The 20,302-nt window shown below is 36.5% G+C and overlaps 4 protein-coding genes across 5 annotated transcripts; 1 reads left to right on the forward strand and 3 right to left on the reverse strand.

Moving 5' to 3' along the window:
- Positions 1 to 3,442: 3,442 nt before the first annotated feature.
- On the forward strand, positions 3,443 to 11,668 carry LOC117534432. 2 transcript variants are annotated; one of them, XM_034198626.1, is made up of 16 exons: positions 3,444 to 4,434; positions 4,530 to 4,752; positions 4,970 to 5,132; positions 5,219 to 5,280; positions 5,430 to 5,605; positions 6,281 to 6,351; positions 6,521 to 6,607; positions 8,965 to 9,060; positions 9,286 to 9,420; positions 9,760 to 9,894; positions 10,049 to 10,117; positions 10,218 to 10,312; positions 10,791 to 10,917; positions 11,075 to 11,192; positions 11,277 to 11,359; positions 11,532 to 11,668. In XM_034198626.1, the coding sequence occupies exons 7-16, from the start codon at positions 6,524 to 6,526 to the stop codon at positions 11,643 to 11,645; spliced, it is 1,056 nt and encodes a 351-aa protein (XP_034054517.1). In that variant the 5' UTR covers positions 3,444 to 4,434; positions 4,530 to 4,752; positions 4,970 to 5,132; positions 5,219 to 5,280; positions 5,430 to 5,605; positions 6,281 to 6,351; positions 6,521 to 6,523; the 3' UTR covers positions 11,646 to 11,668. The 2 variants fall into 2 exon arrangements, 1 of the variants encoding a protein (XP_034054517.1); XR_004567200.1 differs by lacking the exons at positions 8,965 to 9,060; positions 9,286 to 9,420; positions 9,760 to 9,894; ... (4 more) ...; positions 11,277 to 11,359; positions 11,532 to 11,668 and having other exon boundaries at positions 3,443 to 4,434; positions 6,521 to 6,534.
- Positions 5,215 to 13,624, reverse strand: LOC117534448 (olfactory receptor 2AT4-like). Its single transcript, XM_034198644.1, has 3 exons — positions 12,686 to 13,624; positions 5,406 to 5,423; positions 5,215 to 5,259 (listed from the first exon to the last, which is right to left on the reverse strand). The coding sequence occupies exons 1-3, from the start codon at positions 13,622 to 13,624 to the stop codon at positions 5,215 to 5,217; spliced, it is 1,002 nt and encodes a 333-aa protein (XP_034054535.1).
- Positions 13,625 to 15,582: 1,958 nt separating this feature from the next.
- On the reverse strand, positions 15,583 to 16,605 carry LOC117534449 (olfactory receptor 2AT4-like). Its single transcript, XM_034198645.1, has one exon. The coding sequence runs from the start codon at positions 16,603 to 16,605 to the stop codon at positions 15,583 to 15,585; it is 1,023 nt and encodes a 340-aa protein (XP_034054536.1).
- A 1,873-nt stretch (positions 16,606 to 18,478) lies between these two features.
- On the reverse strand, positions 18,479 to 20,214 carry LOC117534436 (olfactory receptor 2AT4-like). The gene has a single exon (XM_034198632.1). The coding sequence runs from the start codon at positions 19,627 to 19,629 to the stop codon at positions 18,610 to 18,612; it is 1,020 nt and encodes a 339-aa protein (XP_034054523.1). The 5' UTR covers positions 19,630 to 20,214; the 3' UTR covers positions 18,479 to 18,609.
- Between the last annotated feature and the right edge of the window lie 88 nt (positions 20,215 to 20,302).

Here is a 20,302-nt window from a genome sequence, read left to right on the forward strand (position 1 = left end):
TTATATCACCCATTATAACAATTGTCTTTCCTTTATTCTCTTGTCTCTTCTCTTGACTGAATTACAGTAGTCCTGTCTTTAACAAAATGTAAAGTCCTCCAAAACAGGCATTTGTACTGTATGTGTTTGGAGAAATGACACAATAAATGGCCCAGATTTGTACTATAGAAACTTGAAATCTTGTAGTGCAAGATTTCAACCTTCCAGGTTATATAGGCTTTGTTTTGCAATATGTATTCAAAGGTCACTTCTTATTTAAAATATTACATTTCTGAGGATAAATACAAACAATTATAATACTGCCTTCATCAAGAGTCATTGAAGCCCAATACGAATTGATCCTCCTAATAAAAGCTTTTTATCTGTATTAATAAAGTTGCCACGTGTTTTCAAAATGAAATGAAGGGATTATCTGTAATGAACATTATAAAATAAATACATTTTGCGGTATTTTATTTCAAAAGTGTTCAGAAAGATGAAATCAATGATATATAAAGATCTTAAGATCAACATTATTATTAACTTAAACTAAAGTACATTTTAATAGCGGGCACAAATTAATTAATTGCCATGCACCTGATGTTTGATACTGTTTACGTTCAATTTCAGCTATTTTAGGCTAAAATCTTATATTGACTAAACATTTTTTTATGATTTGCTTTGATTTAGTTTTTTTGAGAAATCATTTAAAAGGGAAAACTTGTTAACATTTTGCATTTTAATTATAAATGTTTGCACACAACATTATTTACTTTTGAACCGATGTTCACTTTTCTATTTTTCTATTTCCTTGATGCCTGGGAAATATATCCAGCCTGTAGTTCAACATGCACATTTTCTATACAAGTATGTATAAGAATAACATGAACAAATTAATTTCCTCTCTCTCCTCTTTTAATAACACAATCAAATCATCTTTAATTTTCCCATGACCTTCACTCCCAAAAATAATTTTGTTAAGGTTTTTATTTTATACTTGTATCCAGTTTGGACAGATATGTTTTGGGAAAAAAGCTCCTTTAATGGCATAATGGGTGAATATGTATACCCTGCTAAGTCAGTATTATTTTAGTTACATTTATTTTATACATTTAAGGAAAAAGCAAACTCGATAGTGGATAAAAAATTGGACTGAAATTAACTTTAAACCCTTTATTCTTCGGGGTCATTTGACCCCAGCATTTTGAGCCTCAAGAACATTTATCATATTCAAAATGTATGTTTCAGGTGGTTCATTCAAATACAACATTAAGCCCATGCCCCCCCACCCAACCCATTATACATCCAGAATTGCTATTATGTGAAGTTCGAAACATATATAAATAAATAATAACAATAATAATAAATTAATGGTTTAGAAAGCTTCTATGCAAGCTTATACAGTATATGTTTGCCCCGCCCCCTGCGTTGTGTAAACGACCAATGTCCTTGCGGTAACAGAGCGCGTCAATACCTGTCAATTAGTGCTTCCATGGACCTCATCTGTAATGGAGGCACGTCGAGGGTACTTATATATGTATTTCAACAGAAAAGTAGTTATATACATAATTGTGTTAGAAAATAAAACACAAATGTGTATATGAATTGTTTATTACACATCTTTCGGAATCTTTCCTATCCTGTTTATTAAAATTGTGTGGTTGGCATAATTTTTATAATTTCACTTAGTTTTGAAAAGTGGCCGGACACTTTTCTCCGATAAAAATAAAACTGTATTGCGTGACACCTTGTACACACTAGTTTCCCTACTATTTGTCAGCAACACCTGTAGACAGAATTTACAGTTTCAGGTTACAGAGTATTGTTTTAGGATCCATTATATCACGTTGGGTAATTCAAGAGGATACCAATAACCTCCATCTTTTTTTTAAAGAGATTTGCGCTCTTCTCCACCCGACACACTGCAAACTCACATGTTGTTTAACAGATGACACATTTGTAAACAAAAACCCTGCTGGGGGACTGGGTGATACATTTTCTTTTGAAATTGTATGAACATGTCCAAATTTAAGAATCCCCATAAAAAATTGTCAACGGACAAACTGTTTTCTCAAGATGTACATGTATTATTTGTTTAAATAAAACAGTGTTCTTGTTTATTACAGGTTATAAAGTTATACTTTAAAAAAATGTAGGGATAAAATTGCCCATTTAAAAAAAGAGCTGGGGACATGTACCCAGCATCCCCAGCTTAAATGACACCTATGAATATATCCTTCTTTTCTTTCAGCGCAAATCGACATAGCATAGGCAACAAATCAGAAGTCAGGGAATCAAGCTAATTAATTAAAAAAGTCTAAACTGAGTGAAAAGTCTAACTATAAATAATAGATTTTAACTTGTTATGTCTTTTCAGAGTCTTGGTTTTCTCAATGTTTGGGAAGGCAAGTGTTTCTTATTTATCACACAATTGTAATTGCATTAAAAAAATGCAATGATTTCTCAAATTTCATATTTTGTTACAAAGAAATGACGGAACTTTGACATTTCAATTTCAGACAAGAAAAATAACAATAACAAAATAAGTCCTTTTGGCTGTCACTGACAAGCTTCGAGCCACAACCAAAACGAAAGACAATGATGAAGGTGATGAGAAAGCCACTTTCTGGGGCGAGGTGTGTCAGGAGCTTGGAATTTCCGATTACAAGACCAATAGGATACGGCTTCATCATGCCTATAATCATCAGAAAAAGGTAAAGAAAGATTTATATTTCAATTCTTTATAAATATTACGCTATCCTGATTCTTATTTCTGCTTTGCTTTTACCTTCATCGTTCCAGAAACATGCAGTACAGTCTGCCTGTGTGAACAACTTTAATTTGGATGTGCTATAATATTTAATATCATTCGATTAATAATTCAATTTTTGGATTTAATTTGCTCCTTGTCATGTGCAGATGAGACACAAGACACAGATGGTGACCGCAGCACCTGCAAGCCCATCGACAGAGAGTGACCACACGGCCTGCCACCCCATCGACAGTGACCGCAGTGCCTGCCACCCCATCGACAGTGACCGCACAGTGCCTGCCACCCCATCGTCGGTTACACAGGCATTCACAGACGAGTGAACCAGAAGACGTTTCAGAGGTAAATATCGCATATTAGCACGTAGTTAGTGTTAGTGTGTTATGAAACATGCACACTACTGTGTGGAGTGAAATTATAGTTAGTCCAAAATAAACAATTTCAGAGATATTGATTCACATCAGTAAAGAGTAATTCCAACTTTGGTCACTTTCGCTAATATTTTTTTCATTGTGTTTTACAGTGTAATTCATCAGGGACATATGACTCCTCATCACACTCAAAAGATGGGCAATTCTTACACTCATTTAAATTGCCTTCAAATACTTTTTTTTTTGTCACTAAAAGTGACTGGAAAAAACTGAGGATGAGACAACATACAGTAGGTGTCGATTTAAATCTTTAAACTGGACTTCAGTCATGGCCAATGGCATCCGGAGTGTTCACCCACACTGTTGCTTTGTCTTCAAATCTCACAGTGTGCGAGCAGTTGGGTCAAAAAGGAAAGGGTCACTTTTTTCATGTTTTGGCTACTGTCGATTTGATGACTGCCCTGTGGAGGTCCATATTAACATTGAGGATGAGTCATCCCTTAAAGCAGTTGTGACCTTCAGTGGTGAAACAGCATGGCACAACTGTGAAGAACTGAAACATCGGCCTGTGCGTGCAGATGAAAGGGATGCACTTGCTAATGCCCTCACCAGCAAACTTCCCAGAAGTGTGTACCTTAATACTCTAAATAAACTGGATGACACTGTGTTGGCTTCTGGAAACAGAGACCAGGTACCATCAACTGGTGTGATGAAAACATTGTCCTGGCAGGCAAGAAAGAAGCAGAGAAAACACAACAATGAAATTATCAGCCTCCTAAAAATGATGGAGAAAGAGCTCGGGACTGAGGAAGCAGTCATTCAAACAATTATAGCACACCCTAAAGGAGTCATGCTATGCTCCAATAAAACAGTTGACCTCTTCCATGACAGGTGCAGGGAAGACATTGTATATTTGGATGCGACAGGGAGCATTGTGCAAAAGGGAAAACCTCACCATTTTATGTTTATGAGAAATCCATTCAAAGGATCCTCCCCTGTCCCTGTGGCCACCTATATCACCAACGACCACACAACAGCCTCCATATCATTTTTCCTTGGGGCATTTCTGACTGATGTAATAAGACTCCATGGAAGGACAGCCAAACAAAGGCCTGTCATGTTAATATGTGATGGCTCTACAGTCCTTATGCAGTCCATGGCCTATAACTTCTGTGGAGTCAGCCTCCAGGAACTTCTCTCCAGGTACCACAGCATTGTAACTGGACAGGCAAAGCATGATTGCATAGGGCTACCAATCATGCATCGCTGTCTCAGTCATGTGATGAAAAATGCTAAGGACCTATGTCGAAAACAGTAAGTGATTTCTGCCCAGTGCTACAATGATTCCTGAAGTCATTCATTTGTAAAGTCTTTGTAATAATAATAATTGTACAACCTTTTTCTTATAGTGCCGCCAAACATTACCACCTGGCTATGCATGTTTTTGGACTGATGACACAGGCCACCACAATGTCAGAGCTGGATGAAGTTGTCACCAGTGCTGTGGTGGTATTCTCCAGCTCCCACAGTGACAGAAATGTTGGAAAACATTTCAAAAATCTCCAGAGACTACTGACAAATTCAGCATAGTCAGACTTGGACGATTCAAGCATTGTGGAGCAAGACTGTGTGGTATGTAATAATTATGTGAATGTTGGAAGTTGTTTCATATTTCAAAAATATCATAAAAAATGATTTGTTTACCTTCAAGTCCAACACAGCATAGAAAAGAGCACAGAAGCAGTGTGACCAGAAACAATGGAAACATATTAACATGGTTTACATATGTTTCTATTACCCAAAGGTCAATGCAATGCAACTAAACTTATTTGTGGATTGTTTTTTCTAGAATGATATCGGACCTACGCCCTTCAAACATCATTTTGAGGACTTAACACAAACAGTTATTGACAAATCTGGTGATGACAACATATACTTCTGCCCGACTTCCATCCCTTCCTTGCTTAAGTACTTTCTTCCCCTGGCTGGTCTGTGGTCTGGCCTACTCTTGGGTAAGTTTTATTTTACACGTGTTTCTATAGCTGCTTGTTAATGTAATGTAATATAAAATAAGAAGGCATGTTTACTGTTTGGTCAGGTGACCTTGGACGCCATGGAACAGGGCCCATTTATTAAGTGCTGCAAAAAAAAAACACACAGGTACAATAAACCTAAAGCTTTGATGTAATATTGAATTTCATTGCATTATTCTATAATCAATATTATAAACTGCAATGTAAACAGTATGTAATCCAAGTGATTGTTAACAATATCATTTGATGTACCGTAACTAATATGTTCAACTGCAGAATTACACACAGGACAACAAAACTCAAGGGATAATGAAAAAAGCCAGTGGGACCTCAAAAAGATCAGTTTTCAACAGAGACGTCTGACCAGGCTGGACGATTTTGTACATACATACAAAGTCACCTTGAGCACCCTGCTAAGGGAATATGGCGACTCTCTGAGGAGGGGGCAGAAGGTATAGTTTGTTATTTATATATGGCTGTTATGTTATCACATTTGTCCCTAGTCATTAAGCATTGCTATCGATTATGTTAGGAAAATATCACTCGCCCCTGGCGTTTCAATAATCAGGATACATGTATTTATTATCCTTGCAAGAATGGAAGTAGTCATCACATACAGAGCTGTATGGGACAAATAGTTCACAGAACATTGTCCTTCACAGGCTTTATATACAAGAGACTTGTAGACAGACTTGTTACACAGTCACAAGATGGAGGAATACCGGTTCAAAGCAGTATACAATGTTTAGTTTAGATTAGCTAAGGCTCACGACAGAAATGATCATGCTATTCATATGTCTATCTCCATAGAGGCTGAATCAGCATGTCAATCACATAGCTATCATATGCCTAAAACAGTCTTGATGCTCTTCTAGGTAATCATACATCCTGTCATGTACACAGCTACTTAGGCTTCTTTGTCATCATGTTCTACTCTGATATTCAAAGAGTACATTCAGTATTTTCCCAACAGTTAGTCTGCAGGTAATTTTGTCATTATTATCAGTTATATTAGGTGTGCTAATAATATTGATACACCAATCAAAACTGTGATGCAACTATGCTGAATTTAGTTGGTTTCATAATTTTGATGAATAATAATTAATGAAATAATATATTTATTTCAGGCAAAGAAAATGTTTGTTGTGAAAAGAAAACAACATTGAATAATGTGAAATGGCAGAATATTGAATGAAAGGTAATTTATGAGTGCATTTACCCTGTCAATATTCCTTATTAACTGCAGACCCATCATGTGGACAGCACAATAACTATGTATGTATTTTGGAGAGCAAACCATTGTTATCCTGTTTGTTGAAAATGACATAAATGTTCTATTTGTGTTATTAACACTTTGTTTTTCTCAGCTCATGCAGAAGACAAAAACACCAAAAGCTCCAGCTCCACTAAAGAAACAAGCGCCAGGTCAAACTGAAGCACATATTCCATCGCAGGTAATCCCATTTAGCATTATTAAACAAAGCCAGGAAGAATTTTAAACACATACATCTAAACCAGCTTGGAATCTATCATTTTCTATTAATTTAAATTGTGTGATTAAGTGATTAACCCTCCAGGTGAGCATAATTTTACGTAATTAATCATATATTTTCGATTATAAGGAGTAGAAATATGATTCAGATATCCGCGGAATCACTGGAAGAGTAGCTTTCCAGCGGTATCTCCTGTGAGACTGTAACCAGAACACAGCAGCCAATATGGCCGCTCAAAGCAGCTTGACTTTACACTGTGGATTGGTGGAGTCGTGTGTCCGTCAAGGAAATCTCGGCCGGCAGCCATCATGGTCTGAAATGACCAATGGACATCGAGAAATCACTAAGGACCTACCCACCAAGTAAACAAAACATAAACCACGTGTCTCCCATCAGTTTACGTCTTTGAGGAGAGAGAGAGAGACAGAGAATATGGCTAAAAAAACCTTTACAGTTGCCGACTTCGCTAGAGATTTTTTTCGCTAGCAGTAGTGAAGATAGAGCCTCAGAACCTGAAGTCTTCGACTCTTCTGAAGAAGAAGAATAATACAAAGACAACAACAAGGATCCATTTGGGCATGGGTAAGTGTAAATATTACAGTAATAGTGTACTGGCAATGTGAAAATGAACAATAGGTTTATTGATATATATTTTTTATCGATAGTCATGAACTTTTTATTGGACAAAATAGACTCTGCATTAGCAAATGTTTACTCTGTGTTAACGTTATTTTGGTGTGTAAAAGTGAGATTACATGTGTAGAGGATTAAATTAATCATTTCGTCCCACAACGGAGACATTTACAGTGACATGTTTTTGCCATCGATTATTTTATCATACTGTTCTGTACAGATGAGACTTTGTCATAGATTTATTTACGTGTGCCTGTTATTATTTTTACCGTCCTGTACAGATGAGACTTTGTAATCAGATGAGACTTTGTAATCAGATGAGACTTTGTAATCAGATGTAGTCTATGTATATGTGTGTCTGTGATTTTATACTGAATGTAAAGTAACTGGAAATACCTGTGTGTGTGTGTGTGTGTGTGTGTGTGTGTGTGTGTGTGTGTGTGTGTGTGTGTGTGTCTTCTCCAACCTCCCAAACTTTATTTTTATGTGTGCATTGTTATTTGTGCTTGAGCAACATTTTACTTGAACTTTATTTCAATGAAATGAGTTGTAATTATTGTCCTAAATTTTAATTTGTTTTACAGAGAGGTTTCACAGCTGTCTGGGCCTAGTGGCCCACAGGCGGCGTTTATCCAGCAGCCAGAACATCCATCTGTGCCGGCCCCCAGGCCAAGATCTACCGTGGCTCAAGGGCCTTCACCAGAGCAATCACCAAGGACCAGCAGACCAGCATCACTACAGCTGCCTCCACCTCCATCTGCGGCTGCCACCAGGTCAAGATGCACAAAGGCTCCACCACAGCCATCACCTTCAACCCAGCCAGCAAGGAGGTCTCGTGGAGGTCTCGTATAGCACTTGTACACCCCACCTACACAGCAGCCCATGCACCATCACCCCCATCTTCACAGCAGCCAGACCCACTGTCTTGGAAGACAGACAAAGACCTTGACACTGTCTTGACATTTATAATGAATAGTTGGTTGAAAGTTCTGATGTTCAATATTGTAAATAGTTAGATTTTCCAGTTTCTTATATTTATATAAATAGTTGGTTTGAAAAAAAACATATTTATAATAAATTGTTGGTTGAAAAAAAGGTTGAATGCTCAATTTGTATTTGTACACATCACATGAACCTTGGTATGTAATATGAAGTCATTATTCAGTCCTAATGTATCTCAGCCCCTGCTGTGGTGAAAGTAGAGTGATAAACACCTATTTTACTCAAAATTCGAATTTAATTTTTTTCATTTTAGACATGAATAACACATTTATATACAGTGTAATTCAAATATTTCACTGCTTTTGTGATCCTAAGACTTTGGTAACCTAATCTAAAACACCAAAACAATTTGATCACATGAGTAAATTTGTGTTTTCACAAAAGTTTTGAAGATTTTCCGAAAATCGGATGTCAAATTTTAAGCTTTTGAGCTACTTATCTCATCAAACAGTGCTCTAAGGTGAGTAATTTGCATATATAGCAATACCAGAGATTGTCCTGAACATTCTGATATTTAACACATGGGGTGCCATGTTAGAAGAAATACATTTAAAAGGTGATTTAAGAAAACATCTAAAAATCGAGAAAATACCCTTAGACTCCAGAGGGTTAACTATGACATGCACTAACAACACATATTGGACAATGTGAAAGGCAATGTTGATGTTTCGGCTTATATGCAGGATCCAAAAGACAAGGCAAGACAAGGTCAATCTTCAGAAATGACGGAGCATGCTGAGGATGACGCACAGGGAGGTAAATTGGATGCTTCATCAGAGGTAAGAAACTGTAAGGACACATCATCAGGGAGTTCATCAGAGGGACCAGATACAAATGTTTAAATAATTGATTAACTAAAAAGTTAAAATGCAGATTTTAATGTTTAAGGAATGCTAAAGGAACGTTATAAAATAATACATTTCAATTTACAATGTGTATCTCATGCTCTGTTAACAATCAAGCTTTGGGACATAAAAATGATATAGTATTTTTGTTACCCCCAGCTGACTGCGTTGTGGGAAAAAAAGGACACTGAGGTGGTGGTGTCTGTAGTCCCCACGCAAATAAGAGGAAACAGTTTCACCATCTATCACTCTGACATACGGACCCTTAGACCACACCAGTGGCTTACAGGCAAGGTATTTCATCCATATCATAGGACAGAACCAGTGCTCATACAGTACCAAGTCTCTTCACTACACATGAATCCAATATTCATGTGATGCTAACTTCATGTAACACTAGCTTCATGACACACCACTAAAGTCTTGTTAGCACCCAAGGCCTAAAATGTATAAAATAGTTTTAAAAAGTGAATCTTAAAAGGCATCCACAGTTGCTAGAAGAAGTAGTTAAATGTGGTCACTCACTGTTATAATTTTCTGTTTGTATCAACAAAGCTTAACACCTGTCAACTACATTATTATTTAATATAATTGTATTTCTTATTAATGTCTGCTTGTCGACATTCTCTCCAGATTATCGAGTGCCTTTTCCATATACATGCAAATAAATGTAAACTGGGGACAAGGATTTATATTCTCAACCACTACACAGCTGGTGTGATCCTCTTCAGGAAAAGAGAAGAGGTCAGGAAGCACACTTTGTCAAAGGTAACTTGTGTTTCTATTGAGGATAACTACAAAGGTTTTCATTATGTCTTTGTCTAAATATAAACATACTATATAGCTATTTGACTCTACTGTATAAAGAAAAAAAATACAGCCTGATGGGAAATGGAAGTTGTTTTGTTCTTATGTATTACAGATACAGTTTGACAGCTATGGAGCCATTGTGTCCTTTGTAAATGTGGGAAATATACACTGGACATTTCTGGTTAGTAGTGTCTATATCATATAATTGTATATTTCTTGATCAGCTTTTGGAGATGTTGTGTTTATTTCCTAAATATATATTTCTTTTTCTGTGTCCACAGTACATCAATGCTGAAGAAAGCACAATGTATTTGGCAGATCCTGCACGCAACTCTGCAGTGCAGGCAGAGTCAGACAATGCTGCCAAAAAATTCAGGTACTAACTGCATCCAATTTCACCTGTTTTTCAAAAATATTTATTTCATTCTATTCCCTCATATATAATGTTTATATTTATTGTTATATGTATGTGGGAATAGATGGATCAGCTCTATTGCCACAACCAGCCCTTTTTTTTAAAATTTGTTTATGTTCTACTACACCAGAACATATAATGTGTGAAAAATGTGTGCATGTTTTATTTGGTCCATACCGATTATACCGTAACACCCAATCCACTGAATAAACAACCTGTCCTTAGAGTGAACAATTGTCAATTCAGTTTTATATCAGACTACTGTAGGTGTCTGCATGTTATTTCTTAAAATATACATTTGGGAAACATGCATTAACATCAGTTCAAATTGTGTTACTCGACTGCTGAGACACAATGTGACAAGGATTTATTTTATTATGCGAGTATTGAATTTATACAGTATGCATTGTACGTTAATAATATACCTTATCTCACGCAGTGATTACTTCAAAATGAGGAGGACCTGCTGCAGTAAGACGGACTGGGTAGACATAACATGGAAGGGAGGAGTGATGAAACACCCAGTACAGCAGGATGGCAATAGCTGTGGGGTAGTTGTCTGCATGGTAAGTGGAATACTTATTTTCATATACAGTATGCTTTTTGCTAATACAACATTCTTTCAGCTTTTAGGATTAAGTCTGTTTTACTGCCTTTCACAAAAACACATTTGGGGTAGTTGGATAGTTATTTTAAGAACATAACATGGTGTATCACTTTAAGATGGCAAAGAAGGTCATGGAAGTGTTTCCAAAAACACCAAAAATGACCTTTGGGACCACAACAAGGGAGATGGCGCATCAAAGAAAAGTCTTAGCCCTGGAAATACTGACAGCATCAGGTGCGTGCTACATTTTCAAAATTTTAATTCAATTGTGATATTGTTGTACTTGAGATGTAACATTAGCATTTTTTTTTTCATCAGTGTTTGACAAAGAAGTCAACTGTGCCATGTGCGCCGCCATAAAACCACCCGGCTCAGTGACACATCAAACCCACACTGACTGGGTAAGGTTTAATTAATATTGAGACTTCAGATATTTCACAATTTAGATTTGTAGAAAAGCATTAAATGAAAGCAGAAACTAAATACAAACACTTCAGGGATGCAGTTGACCATTGCTCGAAGCTGTTATAAGCAGGGCTTTACTCTCATTTGTCTCCACTCCTTCTATTGCAGATTCAGTGTGACAGCTGTTCGCGATGGTGCCATACACAGTGCCTGCAGATGGACCAAAAGTGTCTTAAAGAGGCACAAGTTGGGGACTGGGATTGCTCTCTGTGTACAAAATAATGTATGTGCATGAACAGTAAAGGATTTTATTTGTCCAAATGGTGGGGGTTGTGGTTGCTGTATGTCCTATATTACAACAAAAAAAGCACCAGCTGGGGACTGGGACTCCAGACTTTTCCAAAAAGCAGGGGATGTGGTTGCTGTGAAATAGTTTTCATGTATGCTCAATTTGATATATTTAAAATCTATATTTGAGATTTGTTTAACTAAGAAGTGACCGTTGAATAAATATTGCAAAACAAAGCCTATATCACATGGCAGCCAGTGTGAATTGTTTCCTAAATTACAAGATTTCAAGTTTCTATTGTACAAATCTGGGCCATTTGTTGTGTCATTTCTCCAAACACATACAGTACAAATGCGTGTTTTGGAGTCTTAAAAAGGTGCATTAGAAGAACTTTACATACAGACAGGACTATTGTACTGAATCCAACAGTACCAATTTTATTAAGAACTTATTGCAAAAATTCCTTTTTATCTCTCATCAAAGATGGCAGAAAACATGCTCATGGGTGGAGTTTGACAAAGGATTACTCAAAACGTACACAGTAAAAGTACTTGATTGTACTTGTGGTAGTAGTCCAAGTAGTACCGAGTCCAACAGTATCCATTTCACTAAGAACTTATTGCAAGAAATCATTTTATTTCTCATCAAAGATTTATATTTATAGACCACACAGGTATTAAAAGTACATACATTTATTGCATGAAATATAAATAAGTAAATGAAATACATTTAAAGTAAAATATGTATATATTTTAGGTTGGGCCCAATGTAAAAACTCTTTCAAAGTATTTGTATTGAATAATATTGAACTTATATTTTGATAACTAAAGTGTTAGAAAGGTAGAGGACAGATTGTTAAAGCCGGAAATGAAATTAATGTGTGTCAATTGAATCGTTTAAACTCTGGTGCCAACGCTCTCAGGTATTAAAATTGAGTCCCAGGTCTAGAATTGACAAGCTTCTACCGAGACATTTTATCACCTTTCTAAGGTTTGCTCTTACGTTGGTCTGTGCCAATTGTATTTCTTCTTACCAATGCCAGAACTCTGATTTTGATCTCTTTGGTTTTCAAAGAATATATGAGAGGATTGACACAAGGTGGAATGCAAGAGGCCAACGACAGACTCAGCACACGCTGGTCTGGGTCGATCAGACCCAGATAAAACCCAACGCAAAATATGGTAAGAATAGGAATGTAAAACACAGCAACAACAATGATATGCTCCACACAAGTGGCCAGAGCTTTCACCCGACTGTCTAAAGATTTCATCATGAATACAGTCGCCAGAATGCTCACATAAGACAGGAGAATAAAAGTAAAGGGTACTGCAAGTATCAAAATAGTAAGGAAGGAAGCTGAAGCCCACTGCATTGAATAATCATTACAGGCGAGTCTGAACACAGGCGCATAGTCACAGAAATAGCTAAACACTATGACAGAATTACAAAAAGACAGTCGAGACATTAGACTTGTTGTAAATAATATTACTCCCAGACCAAAAAACCAAGTCACGCCGACAATCCATGACATGCTTTGCATTGTGTTGATCGAGTTGTGACGCAGAGGGAAACATATTGCAATCAACCTGTCATAGGCAAGTATAGCAAGTGCATATGACTCCAAAGATATAAAAGCGTAGTAGACATACATTTGTAACATACAGAGGTTAAATGGAATAAAGTTGTCTTTAACAAGGAATATCTTTATCATGCTGGGAATAGTGCACGTGTTCAGGATAACATCAATTACTGCGAGGTTTACCACAGCCAGCAATTTTGGAGTGTGTAAAGAACGATTAAAGCAAATTACATAGATCACCAAACAATTGAACAGCACTGTGACCACATAAACAAACGATAGAAAGATAAAGTAGACACTGATGAAGGGAAACGTCTCAAACCCAATGATATAGAAGCCTGGAGGATGAATGATGATGTTAGAGTCATTTAAAACAGTCCTGAGAAAATACATAGTAGATCTCCGCAGCCTGTGAAGGAGGATGGCTCTCTGGTCTGATAAAGAGGAATTAAATCACATCACACACGTAGACGTTGAAAAGCCTCATATGCATAATTATCATGCCATTTTCATTAATACAATTCAACCTAACAGTGTTCAAAGTAGTTATGTGATAGTTAATCATGAAGCTTACCTGAAGCCCTGGATCAATAGTAACTCTGACTCTAACTGTCCGACCCCTCATACAGTGGAATATATACTTTCCTTATTGATCTCCAGAGATAAAGCTTTCTAGTGATACTGAGAAGAAGAAGCCTTTTAATGATATTAATTTGTTCCACAGAGATCACGGCATTACTTTTTCTTTCCATTAAACTTATTAAGCTCAGTTCACAAGCACGTTATTGCCCTCACTGATGAGAAGTACCTCTTGTGAGTAGATGGAGAATTCAGGACCAACCACACTTGAGTTACTGATTTATTTGGTCACAAACATGTAATAAGCATTATTGTGTAATCATTTGCTTATTTAGATTTCTGTAAATGTACTTTTTCAATACATTATTGAGACAAAACAACTTTCAGAAAGTTTGGAAACAACATGCATTATGCTGACTTTCTTAAACAGGCCATGGTTTTAATGAGCCTAATGTGTGATGCCGTCACCAGAGAGTTTCTGTTAATGACCTTGTCTTTAACAAGCAAACCTTTTACTGTGCAAACTTCAAACTAATTAATCTGAGTTGTTATTGTTACTAATGCGAATAAACACAATACAGCATGGAGGTTAAAGGTCCCATTACTCAATGGTGTTTTTAGAAAGCGGCCATTTCCTTTAAAGTACCTTTTTCCAGGCCAGCAGCCAGGTCGGTTGTCTTGGTCTTTCTACACTGCCTAAAAGTCTTAGGCTGCTTACTCCTATTAACACTAAAACTCCAGATATGATGTGTCACCTTCGGTCTTGTTGTTGGCCTTGTCATGCTCCTTTGGCATGTGTGACTAGAACTGCGATGCTACGGTTGAATTCAAATCAATTCAATAAAATACTTTATTTCATAAAATGTTTTACTTGAAACATTATGTTCTACAGCGTGTGCAAGTGAATAATATTTAATTGTAAAGATGGTATTAAGAGCTCATTCATTCAATAGTGTTTTGGAGTTTATATATAGTTGTTCTCTGAATCATTAGCTATTATTTTAGCAGTAAAGTGTTTAGTGTGATAGAGTATAATCAAAACCGGTAATTTAATGATATGGTACAAGCCAGTTTTCATGGTGAAGGTTCACCGGGGTTACTCAATCTGTGAAGTAGTCAGTGAATCTCACATTAATCTGCACGGCCATTTTATTTTCTTCATCTTTAAACAAAGGTCTGTAATCGGGTTTTCTTTCAGCACGTTAGATTTACTAGATTTGCAAAACAACAAAGTTAAACCGATAATCAATGATTTGAACAGTAATGAAGTACACAGGCACATGAAGTCCACATGTTTAATGCTTGATACGTTTTTTACAGATTTCTAAATCATGTATACGTGGAAGATGAATTACTTCACTTTTAAACTTCATTGTTGGTATAAATAAACACAATAAAACAATATTCAGTTTTATCAGTCACAAATAAGATATCTAAGCAGTTGAAGTACATTCAAATTTGAGAAAGTTCTGACAATGAGTAATTCCAAACAACATCAACACCAAATATTTAAAGGTTCTCAAAATATATAGCACATCACAACACAAAACCTGCAAACAAAACAAAACAATGATGAGGCTGCTGCTCTATTTTGTCATGCTCTTATCGGTTCCTTTTTTTAACACTGTGAAATGCATACAGTAGATTTAACAAAAAGTGTTATGATAGAAATGTCAATTTGAATTAAGTACAGATTAGCTAAGTAATATTAGAGATACCAGCAACAGCATACTAGTAAATCAATTGACTTACTACTGCCAATTGGTCCTTTTTTATTTAGTGCTGTGTTTTATCAACCCTAAAAGGATTGTTTTTGGGGGGTTTGTTGGTTGTGTGCCAATTGTATTTCTTCTTACCAATGCCAGAACTCTGATTTTGATCTCTCTGGTTTTCAAAGAATATATGAGAGGATTGACACAAGGTGGGATGCAAGAGGCCAACGACAGACTCAGCACACGCTGGTCTGGGTCGATCAGACCCAGATAAAACCCAACGCAAAATATGGTAAGAATAGGAATGTAAAACACAGCAACAAGGATGATATGCTCCACACAAGTGGCCAGAGCTTTCACCCGACTGTCTAAAGATTTCATCATGAATACAGTCGCCAGAATGCTCACATAAGACAGGAGAATAAAAGTAAAGGGTACTGCAAGTATCAAAATAGTAAGGAAGGAAACTGAAGCCCACTGCATTGAATAATCATTACAGGCGAGTCTGAACACAGGCGCATAGTCACAGAAATAGCTAAACACTCTGACAGAATTACAAAAAGACAGTCGAGACATTAGACTTGTTGTAAATAATGTTACTCCCAGACCAAAAAACCAAGTCACGCCGACAATCCATGACATGCTTTGCATTGTGTTGATCGAGTTGTGACGCAGAGGGAAACATATTGCAATCAACCGGTCATAGGCAAGTATAGCAAGTGCATATGACTCCAAAGATATAAAAGCGTAGTAGACATACATTTGTAACAAACAGAGGTTAAATGGAATAAAGTTGTCTTTAACAAGGAATATCTTTATCATGCTGGGAATAGTGCACGTGTTCAGGATAACATCAATTACTGCGAGGTTTACCACAGCCAGCAATTTTGGAGTGTGTAAAGAACGATTAAAGCAAATTACATAGATCACCAAACAATTGGCAAGCACTGTGACCACATAAACAAACGATAGAAAGATAAAGTAGACACTGATGAAGGGAAACGTCTCAAACCCAATGATATAGAAGCCTGGAGGATGAATGATGATGTTAGAGACATTTAAAACAGTCCTGAGAAAATACATAGTAGATCTCCGCAGCCTGTGAAGGAGGATGGCTCTGGTCTGATAAAGAGGAATTAAATCACATCACACACGTAGACGTTGAAAAGCCTCATATGCATAATTATAATGCCATTTTCATTAATACAATTCAACCTAACAGTGTTCAAAGTAGTTATGTGATAGTTAATCATGAAGCTTACCTGAAGCCCTGGATCAATAGTAACTCTGACTCTAACTGTCCGACCCCTCATACAGTGGAATATATACTTTCCTTATTGATCTCCCGAGATAAAGCTTTCTAGTGATACTGAGAAGAAGAAGCCTTTTAATGATATTAATTTGTTCCACAGAGATCACGGCATTACTTTTTCTTTCCATTAAACTTATTAAGCTCAGTTCACAAGCACTTTATTGCCCTCACTGATGAGAAGTACCTCTTGTGAGTAGATGGAGAATTCAGGACCAACCACACTTGAGTCACTGATTTATTTGGTCACAAACATGTAATAAGCATTATTGTGTAATCATTTGCTTATTTAGATTTCTGTAAATGTACTTTTTCAATACATTATTGAGACAAAACAACTTTCAGAAAGTTTGGAAACAACATGCATTATGCTGACTTTCTTAAACAGGCCATGGTTTTAATGAGCCTAATGTGTGATGCCGTCACCAGAGAGTTTCTGTTAATGACCTTGTCTTTAACAAGCAAACCTTTTACTGTGCAAACTTCAAACTAATTAATCTGAGTTGTTATTGTTACTAATGCGAATAAATACAATACAGCATGGAGGTTAAAGGTCCCATTACTCAATGGTGTTTTTAGAAAGCGGCCATTTCCTTTAAAGTACCTTTTTCCAGGCCAGCAGCCAGGTCGGTTGTCTTGGTCTTTCTACACTGCCTAAAAGTCTTAGGCTGCTTACTCCTATTAACACTAAAACTCCAGATATGATGTGTCACCTTCGGTCTTGTTGTTGGCCTTGTCATGCTCCTTTGGCATGTGTGACTAGAACTGCGATGCTACGGTTGAATTCAAATCAATTCAATAAAATACTTTATTTCATAAAAATGTTTTACTTGAAACATTATGTTCTACAGCGTGTGCAATTTAATTGTAAAGATGGTATTAAGAGCTCATTCATTCAATAGTGTTTTGGAGTTTATATATAGTTGTTCTCTGAATCATTAGCTATTATTTTAGCAGTAAAGTGTTTAGTGTGATAGAGTATATTCAAACCTTGTAATTTAATGATATGGTACAAGCCAGTTTTCATGGTGAAGGTTCACCGGGGTTACTCAATCTGTGAAGTAGTCAGTGAATCTCACATTAATCTGCACGGCCATTTTATTTTCTTCATCTTTAAACAAAGTCTGTAATCGGGTTTTCTTTCAGCACGTTAGATTTACTAGATTTGCAAAACAACAAAGTTAAACCGATAATCAATGATTTGAACAGTAATGAAGTACACAGGCACATGAAGTCCACATGTTTAATGCTTGATACGTTTTTTACAGATTTCTAAATCATGTATACGTGGAAGATGAATTACTTCACTTTTAAACTTCATTGTTGGTATAAATAAACACAATAAAACAATATTCAGTTTTATCAGTCACAAATAAGATATCTAAGCAGTTGAAGTACATTCAAATTTGAGAAAGTTCTGACAATGAGTAATTACAAACAACATGAACACCAAATATTTAAAGGTTCTCAAAATATATAGCACATCACAACACAAAACCTGAAAACAAAACAATGATCCTTTAGAGTTGAGCCTCATGCTGTCTGCCCATAACCTGCTTTAGTGATGAGGAGCAACAGAGCCTCAAGGCTGCTGCTCATGCTGTTTTCCGTAGATTTTTTTAAAACTGTGAAATGCAGACGGTAGATATAACGAAAAAGTGTTATGATAGAAATGTCAATTTGAATTAAGTACAGATTAGCTAAGTAATATTAGAGATACCAGCAACAGCATACTAGTAAATCAATTGACTTACTACTGCCAATTGGTCCTTTTTTATTTAGTGCTGTGTTTTATCAACCCTAAAAGGATTGTTTTTTGGGGGGTTTGTTGGTTGTGTGCCAATTGTATTTCTTCTTACCAATGCCAGAACTCTGATTTTGATCTCTCTGGTTTTCAAAGAATATATGAGAGGATTGACACAAGGTGGGATGCAAGAGGCCAACGACAGACTCAGCACACGCTGGTCTGGGTCGATCAGACCCAGATAAAACCCAACGCAAAATATGGTAAGAATAGGAATGTAAAACACAGCAACAAGGATGATATGCTCCACACAAGTGGCCAGAGCTTTCACCCGACTGTCTAAAGATTTCATCATGAATACAGTCGCCAGAATGCTCACATAAGACAGGAGAATAAAAGTAAAGGGTACTGCAAGTATCAAAATAGTAAGGAAGGAAGCTGAAGCCCACTGCATTGAATAATCATTACAGGCGAGTCTGAACACAGGCGCATAGTCACAGAAATAGCTAAACACTCTGACAGAATTACAAAAAGACAGTCGAGACATTAGACTTGTTGTAAATAATGTTACTCCCAGACCAAAAAACCAAGTCACGCCGACAATCCATGACATGCTTTGCATTGTGTTGATCGAGTTGTGACGCAGAGGGAAACATATTGCAATCAACCTGTCATAGGCAAGTATAGCAAGTGCATATGACTCCAAAGATATAAAAGCGTAGTAGACGAACATTTGTAACAAACAGAGGTTAAATGGAATAAAGTTGTCTTTAACAAGGAATATCTTTATCATGCTGGGAATAGTGCACGTGTTCAGGATAACATCAATTACTGCGAGGTTTACCACAGCCAGCAATTTTGGAGTGTGTAAAGAACGATTAAAGCAAATTACATAGATCACCAAACAATTGGCAAGCACTGTGACCACATAAACAAACGATAGAAAGATAAAGTAGACACTGATGAAGGGAAACGTCTCAAACCCAATGATATAGAAGCCTGGAGGATGAATGATGATGTTAGAGACATTTAAAACAGTCCTGAGAAAAGACATAGTAGATCTCCACACCGGACGAACTCTGCTGAAAAGGTCTCCTGTCTAAAGAACAAATAAATATTGTACATTAGACGTCTATAGAAGTTATAAACCACATGTGCATGCTGGTTCAATTAGCAAATTAAAACATTGCAGTATATAAGACATTCTCAGTCAATTAAAAAATGTACAAATGCTGAAAGAAATCTGTGAATGTGGCCTACCTGATGGTCTCTTAATGATTGTTGAGCAACAGCTCTAATGTAATGCTGCAATCTCAAAGCAGCAAACACATGACTGCACGTCTGTCCTGTGTATAGGGGAAGATATACTTCCTTCATTGATCTCTTGAGACAAAACTAGCTAAGGAAGTCATTAAGAGCAGGTTTGCAGCTTATTCTCATTAAGCTTGTTTTATACTCAAACATACAAGTTGCTGTGTTTTGGACATGATTTCTTTACCATTGAGATGATGTTGCAGTAACACTGCACTTATACTTTAATCTTCACACAATATGACAAACTTTATGATAACTCGTGTCAACTAATTCCTAAATCAGTCTGTTCAAATAATACTACTATTGTGCCATTGTGGACTCTTGTGACAGCAGACAGTGTGTTTGTATCCAATTATAATGAAAGGATATGTTAAACTTTTTCTGCTTATTAAAGTGACAATTAAAAAAAAAGA

Source organism: Gymnodraco acuticeps, unplaced genomic scaffold (genome assembly GCF_902827175.1).
Source record: "Gymnodraco acuticeps unplaced genomic scaffold, fGymAcu1.1, whole genome shotgun sequence".
Classification (NCBI taxonomy): domain Eukaryota; kingdom Metazoa; phylum Chordata; class Actinopteri; order Perciformes; family Bathydraconidae; genus Gymnodraco; species Gymnodraco acuticeps.